The 22275-nt window shown below is 52.7% G+C and overlaps 1 protein-coding gene across 1 annotated transcript; it reads left to right on the forward strand.

The window, feature by feature from the left end:
- The first annotated feature begins 1760 nt into the window (after positions 1–1760).
- On the forward strand, positions 1761–15312 carry GDAP1L1 (ganglioside induced differentiation associated protein 1 like 1). The gene is made up of 6 exons (XM_027745935.2): positions 1761–2199; positions 5030–5222; positions 8542–8715; positions 10741–10838; positions 10961–11075; positions 13922–15312. The coding sequence occupies exons 1-6, from the start codon at positions 2020–2022 to the stop codon at positions 14263–14265; spliced, it is 1104 nt and encodes a 367-aa protein (XP_027601736.1). The 5' UTR covers positions 1761–2019; the 3' UTR covers positions 14266–15312.
- The last annotated feature ends 6963 nt before the right edge of the window (positions 15313–22275 follow it).

Below are 22275 nucleotides of genomic sequence, written 5' to 3' on the forward strand. Positions count from 1 at the left end.
CAAACCAGCAATATCCACAATCCTGCTCCAATGGCACCTTCTGCCAGAGCTCTGCCAGTGCCACCAGGTCAGGCTGCACAGCATCCCTTGAGGCAGCCCCACACAGTCAAGAAGGCTGTGGACAAGAACTGAGGATGATCTCAAGGTCACACAAGGTCAGGGCACCCCTAAAGGGGGCTGTCACCCCTCCTGTCCTTCAAGCCTTGCTCAGTTTAGCAAGCCAAAACACCTAAATAAATAAGCCCCTCCAGAGCTACCATGTACTCCCAAGACCAAGACAGATGCAGTGACCTGTCATTTTTTATTCCCCATGGTACAGCATTAATTCATCACAAAATATACCACTAGATGGGGCCTTCCAGACAGCAATTCAGGGAGAACCACTGCTCCCTGGTAAATCTGCTTTTTGCCTTTTCTAAACCCAAAGTGTCCCCTTCCAGTGAAAGGAGCCCCAAAAAATGCTTCTTGGGCAGAAAGGGGAGGGCAGGATGGTGCTGCATGGTGGGGCCAGATCTTCAAAGCTCAGTTTTCCATGAGTTTGCAGCCTAAAAGCAGAGGCCAAGCAAGAGCCTGGCCCTGTGGGTGTCCCTGAGGCCAGTGCAGTGTCTCTGGGGATGGGGGATGGTTTGGGGGGCTGCAGCCTAGGGGGGAGAAGGCAGAGAGGAACCAGGGCAGAGCACAGCACTTCCAGTCTCACTCCTCCCATCACCCTCCTGCACTCCCTCAGGAGCAGGACATCACAACTTCAGAGAATTCATTTTCACCTCCCAGTGCCCAGAAAACTGCTCCTTGCAGTATGTTCAACTGGGTACCAGTTTGGCCCCACTCCCCCTCGGTGCTCCTGGGTAAAATGTGCCTCAGTTTCCCCACTCGAACCAGCTCTTCCAAACCCTCCCCTGTTTCCAACCTCACCAGCTCCAGTGGTTTGCACTGAGAGCCCTTGCCCGGCCCTCAGACACAGGCTGGCTCCCTGTGCCTGCAGAGCCCTCTTCCCCATCCTCTTCAGAACCTGCTCCTACAACCCCCATAACTGAGCTGACTTTGTCCCGCAGCACTGGCAACAGTTCCAAGTGTGGGAAATTATCTCCAGGCTTCCAGATTGCTGGAGATGGAGCATGACAAAGCCAAGTGTCATAAAGCACAGGTCCAGATGTCCAGGTCGCTGTGTCCAGAAAGGGGTCAGCTGCCTGCCTACCTTTACCTGCAAACCCCTGGGTGATGCTCATAGGTCTTGGAGAGCAGCAGTTCCAGAAGCCCCAGTGCTCTCCAAGTCTCCTGGTTGGTTTGGAATTGCAACACACCTTGCTAATTCTGGAAGTGACCCCCAGCTGTGCCTACTTTGGCACAGGACAGCAGTCCAGTTTGGGCAGGCAGTCCAGTTTGGGCAGGCACCCCAGGGCTCCAGTACAGAGCAAGGGCTCCTGGGCTCTACCCCAGCACGGGCTGCATGACACCCGTTGGGCAGAAATTAATCCGTGTTCTCCAAAAATCACTGAATACATCTAAAGAGCCATTGCTGCTGCTTCTTCCCATGAAGGCTGCAAGGCAGGCAGGACACCTTCTAGGTGTTTTAAAGCCAGTATCCATCCCTGCGGCTATTTATTGCACATCCACCATATCTAAAGCAGTAAAAAAAAAAAAAAAAAAAAAAAAACAAACTCTTAATCTCTGCTGAAAAAAATGTTCTTAAGGAGCCGCAGGGGTTGGAGCTGCCCCGGATTGCCGAGCTGGCGAGCAGGCGGGCAGCAGGAGCCGCGGCTGCTGACTCCTCTGTTGAAGCGATGCCTGCACGTTTCCGTGGGAGCCCCGCCACGAGCGGGGACGGGCTGCGAGTCCACCCCCAGCACCGCCGGCGCTGCCACCACCCCGTGCTGTGACCCCGGCACCCACCGCCCCGCGCTGCCCACCCCGGCCGGGCGGCTGGAGCTGCCCCGGGAGTGATGCTGCTGGAGGAGCCCATGTGATGCTGGGCTGGCGCCGCTCGCTCCTCGTCCCTCTCCCGCTCGCTCGCAGGCTGTCATGGCGACTCCCAACAATGTTACTCCCACCAACTGCAGCTGGTGGCCCATCTCGGCGCTGGAGAACAACGCGGGGAAATCCACGGAGGGGGAGGAAAACCAGGACCCGACGGACCCCGCTCTCAAATCCCAGGACAGATTGGTTTTGTACCACTGGACCCAGTCCTTCAGCTCACAAAAGGTAATGAAAGACCATCGCTCGGCCGGGTTCCCGGGCGAGAATCACCTCCGATCTCCAGGACATCCCCTTGCCTCGGGAGGATGGATGCACTCGGGGAAGAGCGAGGGGCTCAGCCCCGGGGGCTGGCGAGGGCAGCAGCGTGTGGCCAGGCAGCTCTTTGTACCTTTTAACAGCATCTGCCTGGGGACAGGGATTGGGATGGGGATGGGGATAGGGGAGCTCGGTCAAATCCTGCCTTTGTTTTGGGATCACGGCTTGCACCGGGAGCCGCCTCGGCTTTGTGCTCGCTCGCAGCCCCACACTGGCGTGGCCGGGAGCGCAGACAAAGGCTGAGCCGGGCCCCGGGACCACCCTGCTGCTGCTGGGAGAGGGGAGAGGCAGCCCCGAGCCAGGCGCGCGTCCGGGAGCGGATCCCGGACCCCCGCACGCAGCGATGATTCACCCCTGACACTGCAGCAGTGCCCTGGAAATTCTATTCCCGGGGTGCCCCAGCCAGAAATCCCGTTTTCCAGACAATAGTAAATGCTCATTTTGCAGCACGGCAGCCGTGTAGCAAACCCAACCTTCTCCCCAGCCCCAACTCCCCCCCCCATAATTCCCATGCCATTGATATACTATACGGAGAATGGGCTATTCGGAGGGGTGGGGGAACACCAAGTTCCCCGGTGCGAGGGCCTCCTCGAGCCCTTCAGCCCAGCGGGAAGGCGGGGGCAGAGGGGCCCGTTCCTGCGTGCGGGCACAAAGGAGGGAGGATGCCCGATGCAGCAGGGTGGGTGCACAGGGTCGGCCCCGCCGCCGGCAGCAGGGGACTGATGGGCTTCGGATCCGCACTGGCGAGGGATGCTCGTGGTGCTCCCCCCCCCACGCCGGGCTTGTTGTTATTTTTTGTCTTGCTCATTTGGCCGCCAGCGGCGGGGAGGCAGCGGCTGAGGCACTTCTCGTGCTGGGTTTCCTACAATCGGCCTCATTCTGTGGGGCAGGGGATAGGCCTGGGCAGGGCAAAGGGCAGGGCAGGGGACAGGGCAGGGGACACCTAAAGCCACTACACCTGCTGGCACCTGGTCTCCGACACCGTGTCAGGCTTTGCTTTTGAGGTCACTTGCAAGGAAAAAGCACTTGCTGTAAGGAGGAGGGGCACAAGCTGGTCTGATGGACATCAGAGGGTGGGGAGCAGTGGGGCCTCTACAGGACCCCCATGCAGGTTTGCTTGGAGTCAGCTACAGGCAAAGCTTCCCCTGCTCTGCCCCGGGAGCTGCCCGAAACCACCCTCTGTGAGCACAGGGCTGTTTGTGGGAGTGACTCTGAGCCCCACCAGGACCTGGCCTTGTCTGCAAAGGGATTTTTGGAGTTTTACACAAGATGCCAGCCAATCCCAGTGCTGTGGGAACTAAGAATGTATCATCATCACCCCTGTCTTGCCTTAAGGCTCTGGGGTACCCTGGGAGCCTACGCTGCCTCATGCCCAGCAGCTGCCTCCTGCCAGGCCTTCAGCCTCAGCTCCTGATAGAAGAACAGGGAAGCACAGGGAGTTTGGGGCTGGATACCCCAGGTGGTCCGGGCCAAGGTTTGTTTATCAGCTGGGAGGAAAAGGCCAAGTTGCAGCTGAGGGACTCAGGCTCTCTCTTGTTTGACTTTAAAAGAAAAAATTAACTTGCCAGCCCTGTGAATAATTAATGACTAATTCCCCAGGAACTCTGAAGTACTCATAGAAATGCTTATATATGTTAAGTTGTATTTTTAGCTGCTGCTAGTTGGATGAAAACAAGCACTTTTCTCTCATTCAGTGTTTCTGTAAATCATGGCTTTCTCACATCCCCCGAGGGCTTTTTTTTTGTGTGTTTGACATACTTAGTTCACAATGGTCAGGTTTTATAACCCAGAAGCCTAAAATGCCATCCCTGAGTACATATTCAACACCATGTCACACACAGAGCAAAGCAGCGGGATCAGCCCCGAGGGCCAGCAATTGGGATGGGGATGGTGTCCTACATCCAGCCCCACTCCTGCCTCATCCTACCCTTCCACAAGGCTGGACTCAGCTTTCCCACCCATGAGACAGGTGGGTGCCTCCCTGGCAGTGCTGGCTGGCCCTGGGCTGGAGGAGGGCAGTGGCAGGGGAAGGGGGAGGCAGCGGGTTTGGCACAAGAGCTGCAAAGACTGTGGGTGATGCCCTCAGGCTGGAAGCAGCGTGGAGAAGGAGGGGGAGGAGGAGGAGGCATGTGGGGCAACAGGGGCTGCTTGAAATTCCCCACAAAACGGAGCCTTCTCCCGGCTCAAAATGTGCTGCCAAAGCCAGAGTCCACTCCTGAGAGTGGGACACACCTGAGTCAGCATCCAGGTCTCCTTCAGCCAGGCAGCAGGACCCACTGGCTGCAAGTGTGAGGCACAGCAGGGCTGCAGCCTCTGCTCCCTACTCTTCCTCCTCCTTTTCTTCCTCAGGTTTGTGCTGGGATTCACAGCAGCGTCACTCATTCTTCCCATCTGGGAGGAATTGGCTCTCAGTCCTCCATCCCTCCAGTCTCTCTGCCTGCCACACAGTCCACCAGCCACAGAGGGAGAACAGTCCATGATCCTGAAAAGATAGGAGGGGTTTGGGTGTCCCCTCCTTGCTGGGAAAGCAAATCTTTTCTTGGCTGCCTGGATTTTGCAGCTGTCCCACGCCAACAGCTGCTTGGCTCCCTGCAGGAGGAGCACATGTCCTGGCACATCGTTGTGCTTAAGCTGCAGGGGAGGGTCTGGGGGTGCCATGGGGTGGGGGGGGGCACTGAGGGCACTGGGGAGCAGCTCGGTGTGTGGGGCTGAGCCCTTTCTCCCCGGCCTCTCGCCCCAGGTGCGGTTGGTCATTGCAGAGAAGGGGCTGCCCTGCGAGGAGCGGGATGTCAGCATGCCCCTGATGGAGCACAAGGAGCCCTGGTTCATGCGGCTCAACCTGGGGGAGGAGGTGCCCGTCATCATCCACAGGGACAACATCATCAGCGACTACAACCAGATCATCGACTACATGGAGAAGAACTTCACGGGAGGTAAGGGAGGGGTGGGCTGTGCCTCAGAGGAAACTCAGGTCTAGCCCAGATGCTGTTTGCCAAACACACCCACTTTTTACTTCAAAGTTTCACCTTCACCCCAGAAGAGCAGCAAGACACCATCTCTCCGCAAGCTTCTATGTTTTCCCATGAAATTGAAGATTTTCCAGGAGAAATCCCCAAATGTCCTGTGCAATGCTGCGAGAGGGTTCTGAGGGGTGCATAGCTGGGTCCCCCTTTTCTGCCTTGGAAGCCACGCTCCCAAACCAGACCATTTCCATTGGTTCCCATGGTGTGTGGTGGCGTCTCACCAGAGCCAGTGCTGGGACATGGCCCATGGGAACATTTCTGGCTTTGGCCACCTTTGTACTTTGGGCTTTGGCAGTTGTACAAAAGTGGCCATAAGAGGCCCTGCTGGGGTTTAAACGAGGTGCTGCTGCCCCTCTCCCTTTCCTCAAAGATCCCTGGGCTCACTGGCCCTGGGCAGAGGACCCTGCTGTCCCTGGTGCTGCTGCGCCTCAGAGAAAACGGCCTCTTTAAAAATGCAGCCAGCGGTGCTGGGGACCATGGGAGGATGATGTGACACAAACCCAGAGGAAGGGACAGCCAGGAGAGGGAAGCTCTTATTCCCCCTGGGGCAGGGCTGCAGGCAGCAGCCGGCTGAGTGCAGCTCCCCGGGGTGCTGAGACAGCTCACAGTCAGTTGTTTGCTCAGCTGCTGTGGCGAGCAGCCTCTCCCTGGCATCTTGCACCCCTTTGCTCTCCTTTCCCCAAACCTGGGGGCTGGCAGGCTGGGACACCCACCAGGGAGGCTTCAAAGCTGAGCAGGGAGCTCAGGCTGTGCCATCACGATGTTCGCCCCAGCATCCATCCCCCTTGCAACAGAGACATCAAAAACATCTCAAAATAGCTCCCGAAGCAAGGGCGCCTCGCCAGCTCAGCTGCTGTCCTCTCCCGGCCCCGCCACCGTGCTGCTGCTCAGGGGAGGCACGGAGCTCCCTCAGCAGTGGGCAGCAGGGGTGGGCTCTGTCAGGAGCATCCCACACCAGCAGCAGGTCCTAGGGAATGGCAGCTGCCTTCCCGCCCGGCAGCGGTCCCAGGACCAAGGGGCATCAGGGAGTGTGGATCCACAGGGCTGCGGTCCCCGCACAGCCTCACCTGGTCTCTGCAAAGGGCAGGTGGTCTGACATATGTGACAACAGGCTGTCCCCAGCAGGAGGGGGACACAGAGCTGCCCGAGCACTGGAAACTCCTGACGTTGAGATTTTCCAGCCAGGTGCAGTTTCTTATCTTTTTGCTGAGAAATAGAGAGGGAAATCTCCAGGGAAGAAGGCCCAGAGCATCACTCCCTGCTCCATGCTCTGCTCCAACCATTGCCCAGCAATGCAACTGGCAAAAGCACTATCAGGATGCTGTGGCATTAGTCCAAGGGGGAATCACCCACCTTGCAGAAACACGTAGAGCTTGAAAAGGCCTTTACAAGGTGTATTTTCTGAGGTATGTTTTCCCCTGGGCTGGGAGCATGATCTCTTCAGCTGCTCACACACACTGAGGGTCAGCTATCAATAAAGGGTGGTGTGATGAGAAATTGTTTCCTTTCCCCAGAATAGCAGTGAATAGTGCCAATAAGCCACCTTTGAGGGTGCTTCTCACTTGGGCATTGCCCAGCAGCACCCAGAAACCACCAAAAAGTAGACCAGGATAATATTCCCCCTGGGCAAGGGTCTCCTCCAAGGGCTGCTCCCTCTTGCACGGCCCATTGCTCGCTGGCTTTATGCAAGAGCAACCCATACATGCAGGCCTGCCATGGCATGCAAAGGCAAGTTGAGCACCATCCCATTGGAAAACCTCCCTGGGACATGCTGAAGGACACAGGCCAGCAGCCAGCATGCCATAATTTCATTTTGGTCACTCCGTCTTCCTGCCGGATGGGGCAGTCACTGTGGATGTGCTGCTTTCCAGCCTCTGCCCTGGCCCTTTGGTGCTGGCCAGGAGCCCTATGGAAGGAGCACACAGGCTGTAGGTCAGTTATTATTATTTCATTCATCCAATGGCTTTTTTTGGATGGAAAATCCCCACTTGGAGAGCTGGAGCCCAGGCAGCTCAGGCAGCAGAGAGGAGCTCTCGAGATCTCCCCTCGCTCAGGGGACAGGGACGCTGATGCCCCACAGTAGGAACAACTCCATGGAGCCTTGCAGCTGAGACAGTCCGGATCAGAGCTATGAGGAGGTTTGCCATGCAGGAGCTGCCAAAATTTCCCTGGCTCCCATCCATCCGCGGGCACCGGCAGGCACGACGACAGCAAGGCAAGATGTGCATCCCTGCCAGGAGGGCATTGCTGTGCCCCCTGGCAGCAGGGCTGGGCAGAGCAGAGCTGTCATTTCAGGCCCTGAAATAAGGGGCTGCATTGGCCACACCTGCCAAAGTCCTTCTGCCAATGTGCCCTGGCTCAGATGGAGACACCGGCACGCGGATGGCATGTGGGCAACAGATTCACTGAGTCCTGGTGGCAGACTTACCACCTGTGAACTGCTCTCTGCAAACACCATAAACATTTATGGTCCCATTAAAAAATGGACCTGGTGTTCGTGGGGGAGACAAGAGCAGCACATTGCTTCCTGTGGTGTCATCTGTGTGTATTTTGAGCTGAAAGTGTAATAAAAAGGGCACGATGCAAACTGCCATCCGTGAGAAGTGACTAAAACCCAACAAGGCAGGGAGAAGCAGAGCTGTGTGGGGTAAGGGATGCTCCTGCAGCTGAGACACTGGCTGAGCATGGAGGGAAAATCCCCTGGGCTCCTTTGGTCACCCTGATTGCCCATTTTGGGATTTACAAGGAAGCCCAAAAGAATGAGGTACCTCGTTGCCGCTGGTGTAAAGAGAGTGTAACTCAGGAGATCCCAAACTTAACCCCCTGTCTTTTAGCTCTTTTCTACAGAACAGGAAGATTTTGCTCCTGTTCTAAGAGATATGAAATCACAGTGTACAGATTCAGGGGCTGCAGAGACCCAGGGCTTCCTACACTGACCCTCGGGGATATGGGGGCTGTGGGGGTGGGCAATGGCATCTGTACACTTCCCTGTAGTCCCGTGGGTTTGCCCATCTCTGGGCATGGGCTGGATGTGCTCCTGGACGGGATGGGCAGTGGGGAGAGGGCAGAGTGCAGGTACCGATTTGAGTGGATGCACCGCCTCAGCCAGCCCTGCTGGGAGGTATCTCAGGCAGGACTTCACACCGGTGTCCAGCGCAGGCTAATGAGCCACTAACGAGAGCCTGAGCACCCCCAGGTGCCACTAACAGCTTTCCCTTTGTCCTGGCAGAGAATGTCACGCAGCTGATCCCGGAGCCGGGCAGCCTGCTGCACTCCCGCGTGCTGCAGTACCGGGAGCTGCTGGACTCGCTCCCCATGGATGCCTACACGCACGGCTGCATCCTGCACCCCGAGCTCACCACCGACTCCATGATCCCAAAGTACGCCACCACTGAGATCCGCAGTAAGTCGCCTTTCCAGCAGGGCTGCCCAGGGCTCCCAAGCTCCCTTTGGCTGGGATTGGTTCCACAGCCCAGCCAGACACCTTCATCCTGCTCATTACCCCTTTCCACAAATGCAGGCAGGGACAGAGCTGGGAAATGGCAAAGCACAGCTGATCTGAGAGCTGCAGGCATTCTGTAGAGGCTTCCTGACTCGGGGGGTGTAGGGGCTCCTGTGGGCCATGCACGCTTCTCCCCAGCTCTTTTTGGGGCACAGGAATTAGTCCCTCTCCTCCCAGAGCTCTGAGGGCAAAGGCAGGAGAGCACAGCCAGGCTGAGTTGCAGGCAGTGGATGAATCGGCATAAGTGTGTGTACCTGACCTTCAAGTGCTCATGAAACATTGACGATGCTTAATATAACTCCACGGCAAGGATTGCTCCTGGAGAGAGTTCCTGGCCAGAAAAGCGACCTTGTCGGGAGGGTATTGGCATGTCCCACATCTCTCCCTTCCTTTAGGCTCCAGCTCCAGGCAGCACCCATAGAAAACACTGTTCCCATCCCCATCCCTTGAGCTGCCTGGGTCCCAGATAGTTCCCTAAGGTGGGATGTACTCGTGCACAAAGAGAAATAGGCAGTTCCTGAGGTGTAGCTTGTGGTCTGCCCTGCCTCTGCTGGCACCTGTCACAGACAGCTCTCCCCATGTCACCAAGTGTCACCTTCACCCCCAGACCTTGGGCAGATGCAGAGCAGAGCTTGTCCCCTCCTCAGAGGGCACTGCTGTGATGGCTTCAGCCCCTGTCTGCCTCACATCACCTCCCCAGCACTCTGCTGAGATCCTTAAACACGTCTCCTTGTCCAAACCTCCCTCACTGGTGGCATTTTTCCTGAGCCAACAGAGGGGCTATGAGCAGGTCCGTAGGCCCATGGTGCCCTTCCTCCCCAGCACATCTCCTGCACCCAGGTGATGACTCAGCTGCTCTGTTGCAGTGGGTGCTGAGGAAAGTCTATGTAGTTGTGTCCCAGGGAGAGGGTGAACCGAGGGCCAGGCACTCCCAAGGGGAACCGTGGAACAGAACCAGAATGATATCCAGGTTTCCATCTGAGTTGCAGCCCCAGGAGAGTTGGTTGGCAGCCTTAGCAAGCACAGGCTTGAAGGCTTGTGGCATAAAACAGGGAGTTTCACCATTTTATGGCAGCATAGAGCCTGCTGCTGGCTGCTTCCCCGGCCCACCCTGGCACGTCCTGCACCCTCACATCGGCAGAGCCAAGCCCTCGTTTGAGGGAACAAGGAGGGAGAGACAGATGGTCCCTGACAGGAAGACATTAGCCCAGCTTCGGGTAATTTATGTTGTCTCTAAGGTGTTACTCTGCCTCTCATATTCCTTTCTCCCTTTACTCCTTTCCCTCCGTTACCTCCCTCACAAAAAGCCCTTCCCATCCTCCCCATAGCCAGGGAGGGAGGAGGGTGAGTGTCTCTCCTGTGCTTCCAATGGGCTCCTCGCCATGGAACTGCATCCCTGGACACCGAGCCAGGGCAGGACAGCTTCACTCAGGAGGGAGCATCCCCTCCTGTGCCACTGCCTGCTGCACTGCCCTCATGCACACCCACACGTGGGCAGCCAGCTCCAACATCCCAAAGGATCAGCCAAGTTATGGGGAAGCTCAGGGATGTTCTCAAAACAGTAAAGCCACAGATAGATCTTCCAGTAGGTCTCATAGGAATTCAGCAGAGGAAATGAAGAGCTGGGACTCCCTAAGGCCAGGGAGGGGGACCTGCTGTACCCCGCAGCCAGCACTGCCCTCTGAGTGGATGGCAGGGCTGTCAGAGCCACAAGCCCTCAAACACTGTGCAGTGCCCCAGCCACCACCCTGTATGGCAGTATGGCAGAAGCAAGCCATGAATTTGTCCCAATTTGGCTCTTTGGGATGTTTTTCTTGGTGGTAAAACAATATTCAAATGCAGGACAAGGTACTTTGCTATCGGATACAAGGTCACCCCGAACCCTGCCAAACACAGCCCCCAGCCCCTCTGTCTGTGTCCCCCCAGGACATTTAGCCAACGCCAGCACAGATCTGATGAAGCTGGATCACGAAGAGGAGCCACAGCTCTCTGAGCCCTACCTCTCCAAGCAGAAGAAGCTCATGGTGAGTGGATCAAAGCCACACAGCTGGTGGGGGAGACATGACCCACAGACCTGCCGTGGGTAACAGGTGCCTTTTGTCCCTGCATCCCTCCATTCCCCATCCTAACCCTGCTCTCCACCCAGGCCAAGATCCTGGAGCACGACAATGTGAACTACTTGAAGAAGATCCTGGGAGAACTGGGGATGGTGCTAGACCAGATTGAGGCTGAGCTGGAGAAGAGGAAACTGGAGTACCAAGGTAGGCACTGGGCTGTATTTGTGGGGTGTTTTTTGAGGTGCAACACCAGGAACAGCCAACAGCTTTGTGCCTGATGAACATCCCCCATGGGGAACCACTGGTGGGTCTGGGGCTGCCTCTGGTCTCCTCTGGTTTTGGGTGCACTGATGTCATTGCAGCCATTCAGCTTAACATGGTTACTAAACTTACTAATCTCTGGCAAACCACCCCTGCACCCCTTGCCACAGGGGATAGCAGGACCCCTGTTCTCACAGAAGGTCTGTGGGAGCCCTGAAGTCATTCCAGGGTGGTTTCAGGCCCTCTCTGCCCCAGGGAGGTGCTGAGAGCGACTGATGCTCTGTCTGGTTTAGGAAGCAGCAGGCTGGCCCCAGGCACTTGCACCAGGAGGAGCACAGGCTGCTGAAAGTGCAGGGCTGGGGACATGAGCTGCAGCCAAGCCCCCTCTGCCCACAGGGCTGTTGCACATCCCACATGGAACACGAGCAGGGAAACCAAGGAAGCCGAGGGGTCCTGGAGTGGTGGGAGCCGTTATGGAACCTGCGTCACACACCAGCGGGGGGGAGAGAGTGACACCAGCCATCCCTGACATCAAACACGTGGTGCTGGCACCTGCCGAGAGTCACCCCAGTGCCCTGGCAGTCAGGGGTGCCTGGGCACAGCTGGGCAGAGCTTGTCCCAGGATGACACCGTCCTCCTCCTGTCCTCTCTCCTGGCAGGGCTCAAAACCCCCACCCTGAGAGAGCTGGCAGCTGCCAGATCCAGAGCAGAGCCCAGCCACAGTTAATCAGGGGCTGCCCCTGCCCTTGGGGACAGCCTGGCCGTGGGGAGCCGTGCGTCACGCTCGGGGCTGCACTGAAGGGCCCTCGGAGGTGCCAAGGCCGGGCCCTACAGGGCACGGGGCTGAGGATTTGCCAAGAGCCCTGATGTGTTCACAGCAGCCCCCTGTGTTGCCTTAATTTCCTCCAGCACCCTCATTAACTGACCCAAGGGCTGGGACAGCTCAGCAGAACTCAGCCTGGCGAGGTGCCCTCGGAGGACATCCCAGGTGCCTGGAGCAGAGGGGTGGCTGCTGCTGCTGCTGCCGCCAGCACCCGGGTTCTCTGCTGCCTTCCGTCCTTGTGTGCTCCTCCTGCTCTCTGCTCCGGGCCCCAGAGGCCCCTGCCGTGCCCAGGGCCAGGTCAGGATCTCAGCAGTGGGCACAAGCACCAGCCCTTTGGCAACGCCCCAGGATCTGCAGTGCAGCAGCTCTCCTCCCACGCAGCCCAGGCTGCCGGCGATGCAGGCAGGGCAGGGCAGGCGGCAGTGGGGTGGGAGATGCTGCAGGAGCACTGGGAGACCCCTGCCACGGGTACCCCGTTCAGCTGGCACAGGCTGATCCAAGCTGGGGCTGCTGTGGATGCGAAGGGGATGAGTTGCTTTTGCCTGTGCTTCTGCCCCACCGTGGTGCTGGGAAGGGCTGCGAGGGGCTGGGGCATCCCACAGCCGGGTCCAGACCTCAGCAGCAGAGCCAGGGGGGACAGGGGTGGATCTCTCCCGAGGTCACCATCCTCACACGTGCTTTCTCTGTCCCCTGCAGCAGTGTCTGGGAGTCGGGCAGCCACCTCAGCCCCGCTCCCCTCACCTCGGAGCTGCAGCACCCACAAGGTCCCTCCGCACCCAGGAGGCTCTGGCTACAGCACCCCCCCAATTCATTAGTCACCAAAAACATTTATTGACTAATTAGGCACAGGCAATCTGTCCAGTGCCTCCAGCAGGATTAGGCAGGCTGCCAAGCAGCTACAAATGAGGGCTGCTAATTACCCATAATTGCCCTGGCCTGGTCTTGCAGGCAACCCTGAGGCACCAATGCCTGCACTGGGGTGCAATACAGGGGCCTCTCTCCCCTTTTGTGATAAAATAGCCACAGGACAGTGGAAGAGCCTCAGAATTAAGGATTTGGAGCAAAGCTGGGGGCTGAGGATGGATGGGAGCAAGTTTTGTGCCTCTTTTGCTGTTCTTCCTTACCTGCACCTCCCTCAGCTCCATCCTAGCCCTGCTCCTCAGTATTGAAAGGGCACTGAAGGAGTGCTTAACAATCCTGGCCTGAGACTGCTTTTTCCAGCCTAACAGCAGTTTGGTTTATTTCTAGATGTCTCTCTGGTGAGGTTATTTCCAGTGTCACCCGTTATCAGCAGCTGTCAACCCCTTGGTGTCTTTCTTCATGCCCCACACTCACATCCAGCTCTGGCTCCCCCAAAAGCCTGGCTTTTGGCACAGACATGCTGCCCGTTTTGGTGTCCTGGAGCAGGGTCCCTAGTGCAGGAGAGAGAACAAAGGCAGAACCCCCCCAACAGCACACAGGGATAGCAGCCAGGCCAGCCAGCAAATGGTTTTGATTCCTGAGGATTTCTTGCATCCCTAAAATAGGACAAGTTGACGTGACACTCCCGAAACAGCTCCTGGTGCAGCCAAGGGCAAACACTGCTGCTCTCCCCCAGCACCAGCACAGCAGAAGGGGTCACTGCATCTTCCAGGGCTCTTTTCCAGGGACCTTCTGGGTACAAGAGGATGTCATCTCCTGCTGCTCTTGACTTGGGGGAGAGGCAGCAGCTCCATTTTGCAGACAATGATTTGTATATTCACTTGAGCTATAAATTATCATCTCATATTCCCAGCTTTACGACCCCACATACCCTCTATCCCATAGCCTGGTAGATGGGGTCTGATCTCTTAGCCCATCAAAGAGCTGGGAAAAAACATCCCAGAATGAAAACAAATGCTCCTGCCTCCATGGACCTTTTGAGCAAGGCTTCAGGTGCCCACCCAAGGGATCCTCACCTTACCTGCTCTGTGTCTTCTCTCTCCAGGGCAGAAGTGTGAACTTTGGCTCTGCGGATGCGTCTTTACTTTGGCTGATGTCTTGTTAGGAGCCACCCTGCACCGCCTCAAGTTTCTGGGACTCTCTAAGAAATACTGGGAAGATGGCAGCAGACCCAACCTACAGTCCTTCTTCGACAGGATACAGAAACGCTTCGCCTTCAGGAAAGTTTTGGGAGACATACACACCACGCTCCTCTCTGCAGTGGTACCCAACGCCTTCAGGCTGGTCAAGAGGAAACCCCCCTCCTTCCTTGGAGCCTCCTTCCTCATGGGATCTCTGGGGGGAATGGGATATTTTGCTTATTGGTACTTAAAGAAAAAATACATCTAGTGCTGACTGCTTGGTGTTTAGTTTGGTGTCTCTGTGCTGTGTGAAATTATGATGAAGCCTCAGTAACTGTAATGAAATTTGAAGCAAGGTAATGAATAATTATATTGTTTAATGTAACATTCCATAGTCTAGAAGTAGAAACCTATATTCAAGGAAATAAGACAACAACAACAACAACAACAAAAAGTGTCAACTTGTAAATGCCTTTTTTAGGTTTAAGTGTTCAACTCCAGTGAGAGGCTCAGGGGTTCACGTGCCCACTGGGAAGTGACGCCGCCTCCAGCACCAGCTGGCTCCAGTGGGAGACACAGGAATCCCAGGAAGCTTCCCGACACCCAGGTTGACTAATGGGACTTGGATACTTGGTCCTCTACGTTTGTGTTTCCAAATTGTTCACCGGCCACATTTCACACATGCAGGTAGTGGGGACTTTCTTCTTCTAGAAGGCGTCGTGTTGTGCTCAGAGGCTTTCCTGGGAGCAGGGTGCAGTAGCTGGTCACAGTCAAGGTGGATTTCCATTCTTCAAGTATCCATTTTTAAAATTATTTTCATTGAAAGGAATATTTTTTTATTGAGCTGCTCTTAGATCGTATCCCCTTTCTACGTCTGGTTTCAGTGAGATTTTTTTTTTAAGGAATTTAATGTCTGTCTTTAACTGCCGCACTTTTTTCTTGAGATAAATCATTTTGACTTCCATCCCGAATTTTGGCACACGAAGGAGTTTATTGGTTTAAGCCTTTTGGCTCCGTCTCTTGAGTTTTCCTTCACGGATTTGCAAAGCATCTTTCACCGACTGAGCATATGTGGACTCTGAAAAAGTACAACCATTTTCAGAACTTTTCAGCACTTTCCTGAAGGCGCTTTGGCTTTCTTCCATCCGGGGCTCCTTTCTGTCATTCCCTCGCTGTGTGTTTTCTTAGGGACACTTTGCACAGAATCACATTGATGACTTTCTTGTGCCTTTTGCATGCTGGAAAGAATAAAGGGCCTCACTGCTACTCGTGCTTTGGAAACTGAGATCCTCAATAAACCATATGGGAGGAGTAACGGCCTCGCATCTCTGAATGTGTTCCACATCCTCCTCGTCCCAGTGCAAGGCATGCCCAAGGGCAGCAGGGTGTGCAGGTGGTCAGTGCTTTGGCTCATGTACTGCACTGGTATAAAACTCACATGGAAACAGTATGTATTGCTCTTCCAAGGCACTCATTTCTGTAAGCACTCAGCCTGCTAGGATCTCCTCTGGCTGGCTTTCTGGGCACTCCAGTGATCCCTAGCGAGCCATGCTGCATCTCCAGGCTTGGGAAACGTGTGCCAAGTGTGGCTGAGATAATATGAATTGCATTTGCCTCTGACTCAGAAGTTATCTTTATGTATTTGAAAGCAGCAAGCTTTCCCAGGAGATTTTAATACAACCCAGCAGCCACAGAACTGGGAATATTTGGCAGGAATTACAAGGAATGAGCACGTAGCAATTAGACAGTGCAAAACACACACATTTATACTGTGCTTGTCACAATCATGTGGGCTGGCCTGACATACTCCTGGAGTACAACAGGCTGTGTAGCTGCAAAGGCTCTGTGTTACCCATGTTACCCCCCCAGTGATCAGAGCTGCACTTTAGGGTGAGAACCCTGATTGACCATCAGCTCATGCACCTGCAGCTGAAGCTGCTGAGTGAAACCTTGCAGACACACATCCTCCAAAATACATTCAGTGTTTGCTCCATGGTACCAATGACTTCAGAAGAAATAGTTATTTCCCTTCTTTTTGAAGAGGGAAGAAAGAGGGTGCCCTGAGGTCACTCCTTTTGCTGAATCTGAAAGAGGCAAGATGAACTATGGGTCATCATCTATTTGGTCCATTAACTGATCCTCACCTCCCCAAGGGTTTATAAAGATTACACCGACATGAAACCCTTACCAGGACTTCATCCTTTTACCTTTGTCCGTTGTCCTACACACACATTGCCTGGTGATCTCCAAAAGCTGATAAAATGCACACACCAGGTGTAGAAAGGACTATTAACAGGGTACAAGGCCAGGAAACTCTGAGGGAAGGAGAGCAAATACTTGCTCCATTCCCAGGATTTTAGCCCAGGAACGAGGCAGAAGGAAGCTGCTTAGCAGGACTGCTGCTGGTCACTTTGCTCCTCGATTTTTTTATTTTTTTTTTTAAGCCTCAGAATAAATTTAAAATCATGGAGCATATCAGAACTCTAAACACTGGAGAAAATAGGTGTTTGTTTTGCTTGGAGCACACTGTTAAAATACGACTGTTACAAGGAAACCAGACACATCCAGCAGCTGGAACCAGGCACAGGTTGGTTTAGATCTGTGTGGGACAGCTCTCATCCATGCTGCACTGTGGGCTGCTGCTGGGAAGCCACAGATGCTGTGGTGAGGGGTTTTTTTACAAGTTCTCAGCTAGGAATAGTCACTAACAAGCCTTTGTTTTGTACCAAACTAAAAAGAAAGCAAAAATTGGTGCCACTCCCAGTGACTAAGCCTTGTTTCCCTGCCTGGGTAATGAAAAGGTAGCAGGACTTTGCTCCAGGGAAAAGCAATCTGTGAGAGCAATAACAGACAATTACTGTGGCAGGCAGAGGTTGGATTGATGTACAAGACCCTGGACCAGGAGAGGAATGTCAGCACCTCGATCCATCCAGATTAGCCAGTTGCTATAAGCAGCCCTGTGGTGATCACAGGCTGTCATCATAAAAAGCTGGTCTTGCTCTAGCTGATCTCAGCCTAATCAGACCTTTTCTGCTCTAGTTCCACTGCAGAGGGGAGCCCACCACATTACCTGGCCATGAGCCAGGCACTGGCCCGATCTTGGCTGCCCAGGGCATGTTCTGTACACAGAAATATGAAAATGATGGCAAAAATCTGTTTTCTCACTCCAGGACTTCATGCTTTGCTCTCAGTAGGGTGTGGGGTAACACCAGCGCTCGAGGGGTGAGGCTGGAAGGTGAGGCACCTCAGAGGTGCTATTTTATATTTCAGACACCAGAGGGAACGGCTCCTGCTGCATCCTGCACCAAACACTCCTGTGTGCCTGATCCCACCCCAGTCAGGGTCCTTCTTAGGCTTTACTCTAGAGGTACTTATTTACCCAAGCAAACTTTTATCCTTAAAAATCCCTGTGTTTCAGAGACAAATGTGCTTTTAGGTACCTCGGGGCTTTAAAATCTGTATCTGTGCTGAAATGCAAAACTTCTAGTTATCAGAGGGAAGAAAGTCAGGGGCTTCATGTCAAGTTTAAGTTTCATTACACGGACTGAGATCACAGGGAGAGGGTTCTCCCTCCTGCCTCCCAAGCCCCCTGTTTAATGGGCTCCCAGTGGTCACATTTGCAGAGCTGCAGCTCCCGAAATCTTTTTACTCCCGCGGGATTTGCTCAAAAGACTCAATTATGAGAACTGAAAAGGTTCGTGTCCATCTCGCAGCTGGCTGGCAGCTTTCTCCTTTGCTTGGCAAGGGCTGGGGAAGACCTCTCCCTGCAGAATAAAGGATTTCTACACCAAGCTTGCCAGAGGACAGGGAACACTGCACAGAGCCCGTCACAACCAGCCAAAGAAATCGAGATCTGTGGCTGCCTAAGCATACCTGGTGGCCCCCTCAGAAATTATTTGCTAAGTCTTTCTCTGTTTCTGAATGAAAAAAAAACATCCTTATCACTCAACTGTAATTTCAGAATCCAGGCTAAGGAGGGAAGAGAGATGGTGTAAGGGCTGCTCCTTCCAGTGAGGGGAAACTTTCTTTCTGCTGTGAAAATAAATGAAGGATTTCCCCACATAAGGATAGCAGACAGAAAACATTAAAGCTTGTGAGAATATTTAACATCAGGTTGTGTTTGATGGCATTCACTGCCATCATTAAGATCAAAGCCAAAACCACCCAGACTGGATCCACAATGCAGGCAATGACAGCAGCTGAATTTCTCAGGCTTCAGAAAGATATATGGGATTAAAATAATATGAGATAATATGAAAAGAGTATTTTGAGAGGGATAATATAAAATATGATAATATGAGATTAAAAACTAAATAACCAAAGAACCAGTAAATCATGGACAAACCTAAGAGCCAACTACAGTAAGCCCCTACCTGCACTTACCTGTGGCATAGCAGAGGATAAAAGGGCAATTTCACAGCTGTCCACACCATCAGCAAAGTTGTTCTTGCTGCACGAGTCTGTAGAAAAAAAAACTCCTTCTGCCATAGTGGGACAGAATAAAGTTCCCAGTCCTCCCCATCCCTTCCAGCACCCAGAGAAAAGTTCAAACCCACGGGTATGAATGAGAGTGAAAACATCTGTGTATGTGGTGAACAGGAGTAGATTTGTACCCCTGAAGGATTTCCTAAAGCAGGGCCTCAGTGGACAAATTGCAGAGGTTTCACACCAAGCCATTCTAATTCTCATTCTAAAGTTCTAAACAGTAGCAAAAACACACAGGAACTTGTATCTCAGATAAAGCACATTCATGACAGACATATTTCCTGTTATTTCTCTCAGGCTGATCCCCAACTGTGCCCAAATGACATATTCACTATCCTTGTCTTTCCTTCTCCTTTCAACACGCTTTCCCCTGAAGGATTAAACAGAGAGGAAACAGCCTGCACTGAACAGCTCCCAGGGAAAGCAGGAATACCAGCTATGCCATAAATAACGTGGATGCAGAATTGCTCTGTCAGAACACAGGTGTCCATCCCTGCAGCAGCTGTGGGTACTGTGCTGCTGGCCAGGCTCTACCTGCAGAGAGAGCAGATTATTTCTGCTTCCACATCACTTTGATGCTGAAGAGCATCGGTGAGCGAAGTGTCAACCTCCACCCACTCCCTGGGAGCTCACGACAGGTTTTCTTCTTCCTTTTTGTCCCCTCTGCACAGTGACCTACTTTCAGCCCCGTTTTTCTTTTCCCCTCTGTGCTGTGCTACCCCTTTCCTCTCTCCTGCACTCCCTGATGTCCCTCCCCTGTCACAGACAGCCGGTGATGTGTGACCACCTTCGGACTCGTTTCTGCTGTCAGGGGCCCACGGGCTGGGAGTTCTGCATCAGTGGACACAGCACCTCCCATTTCCACCTTCTGAGGATGACTTGCTAAGAAATGAAGGAGATGGGATCTTGCTAAAAACCTCTTATCAAACAGCACAGATCAATGGCTTAGAAAACATTTCTTTAAAAATAACACCATCCACCCCCCTACCTTCATTGCCTCCTGCCTCAGCCCTTTCCTACCAGCACCTCATCTCTCCAGCGACCTAAATCCTTTTTAGCTCCAGGAGAGTTATCCAAATAAAGCTACTTTGCAATCAGAACAGAGTGTAACCCGGTTTGAGGGTGCTGTGTAATGCTGCAGGCAGTTCTTGACACAGAACCAAGTATCCTGCATAGTTAAGTGCTGTTTTGCACATGCTCTTTACATCACAAGGTCGTGTCACTCCACCACCCCCCTCCTGAACACTCCTCTATTTTCGATTACTGAAAGCAATTTCTTTCCATTCCATGCCCTTGGAGCCAACCACTACACAACAGCAAACAGAGAGGATGCTTGGCCACAAGGAAAAAGAAACAAACAAAAAGGTCTGAAAACAAACAAACAGAAATCCCCAGGAAACAAAATAAACAAACAAAAAAAAACCCCACTGGCATAATTTTTTCTCTTAGCTTCCAAATCAGGACGATCAACAGAAAAAAAACCCATATATACTTAAAAACCTTTTGCAGGGCTTCCTCCATCACAGCCAGCTATGCTGAGCCACAGCCCACTGAGCTGAATTCTCCTCGGTGGTGAGTCAGGACGTTAAGCCGGTCACAGATACAGTCACACCACTTGTCACCTCCCGGCACAGTCCCCACGGGACGGGGAAGGCTCTGCAGGCAGCACAGGACGGGGGAAGGCACTTCAGAAGAGCTGACATTTACCTTGGGGATGTGCCTCGTTATTGCTCTGGCACCGACCGTGCTTCCCACAGATTAAAGGCATTAAATGACACCACTGAGGGAACACACGACCCAAAGCTGCAAAAAAATGAAGCCAGACTGGACACGGGAAAAGGCTTCAGAGTTGTGTGAGAAAAACATAATCATCAGTTGTATTTATTCTTGTTCCACACTTTTCTGTCTTCAGCCTTCACCACTGGGGAGATCCTCAGTACAGCTGCAGATCTTCTGCCATTGGACACCTTGTCTGGAAAAGGGTATTTTTCTGAGTGATGCTTTAACATGATATCCAACCCTCCTGAAGGGCTGGTAAAGCTCTTCACCTACCTCTTAATTTCTGTGCCATGTTATAGTCCCAAAGCTTTATGGAGAAGTTACTCAGCTTGTTCTGATGCACGTGGCATTGCCTGTGTTTTGTAATGGGCAGGAGGCAGTTTAAAAATAAATAATCTTTCAGACAAAATATTACAATGACATAATTGGCTGAAATTTCATGGCCTGCACTCAGCCCTGACAGTCACTTGCGTTTTTCCTCTTCCAGCTTGTAACCTTTATGCTCTCATTCCATGCCTCATTTAAGCACTAAGGTACTCTTCCCATATTCAAATTAATAACTTCCTGCTAAACACCCTTTACTGAGGAGCAGTGATTACTCCCCAACGACAGTGGTAACTCTACTAATGTATGAGCTGTACTGCCACCTCTTTCCTTCCCCAAGCTCAAGCACATCAGGTGTAGTTCTGCTTCAATAAATGAAGCATGTGCTATTTTCCAGGTAAACACCATTACAGTGACAGACCAGCTCTGTTTAACCACAGCTAAACACGAGTTCAGAGTCACAACAGCCTTTTTTGGCTTCTATTAATTGCTTTCATCTTGAGCTTTGTCAAAGTACTTAAAAGAAGGGAAGGCGAAATACAGAGAGAGAGCACACATCAAGCAGAGGTGAAGAGCATTTATTACTAATCTGTGCTCCAGGAGGAGAGACGAAGCTATGAAAAGAAATAATCCCAGGAAACAGGTTTCTGAGCAAATGGAGATAAACACAGGCTGATCAAAGAGCTGGAAAGGGCCGATTGCAGAGAAGCTGCAGGGATTTACTTTAAGCTAGAGCGGAAAAATCAGATACTGTTTCACTGAGGGAAGTGACCATAGACTTGTGCTCACAACCAAAGGCTGATCTTCCAAATGTTTAATCTATCCCAGCAGCCGTTACAGTTCTTCCCATTGAAGTGCACCTCAGGGCATGCCTGGGTGTTTCTCACTCTCCTGAGTTGCCACACACCAAAACAGAAAACAGGATTCTTTTTTTTTTTTTTTTTTTTTTTTTTTTTTTTTTTTTTGCAGCCACCCACAACCTAAGTCTCAGCACACACAAATAAATTGGCAAACCAGGAATATCATTTAGCACCAGCTGAAGGAGCGTTCATGGACCAAGTTCACTTTGAACAAAGACTTTGAGGAAGAATCAAACCCTGGGCTCAGGTGTGTTTAAAGTCTGAACTCTCACGTGGCTCTTACGAAAGACCTCAACTTTCCTGTTTGCTGGTCTTGCCTCCAGTGATGCAAACACTTGAAAGAGTCCCAGGTAAGTGAAGAGTGAAATGAATCCTAAGCCAGTTACTCATCCCACTGTGTTCCAACCAAGACTCCTTTCCTTCCTGTTCCCAGCAGAGGAAAAATTTTAAGGCACCAAGACTTGCCTTGGCCACATCAGCCAGGCCAAATGCTGCTTCTGTGAAAGAACTGTGACACAGAGCCCAAAAATAGGCCAAACACAGGCAGTGAAAAATTAGCAGACAGATGTTGAAATAAATAATATGCTAGTAAGATCTTGGGAGACAAAAATTCCCTAAGTAATTCTACAGACACACAAATACAGCTCTGTGGGAATAAGAGGGATACTTTAATGCAGAAAAGCAAAAAAACAAAACAACCTAGAACACGAAACAAGTCAGTAATACCTGTTGACAGCTGATTTGTGTCCTTTGGCACAGGACACCAAATCCAGCTGCTCCCAGCACTGCTTCTCTGTGGCTACAGATCTGTTGTAGAGGCTGCATCTTTA

The sequence above is a fragment of the Pipra filicauda genome, unplaced genomic scaffold, assembly GCF_003945595.2.
Source record: "Pipra filicauda isolate LSUMZ 115617 unplaced genomic scaffold, ASM394559v2 scaffold299_size895176_pilon, whole genome shotgun sequence".
NCBI lineage: Eukaryota > Metazoa > Chordata > Aves > Passeriformes > Pipridae > Pipra > Pipra filicauda.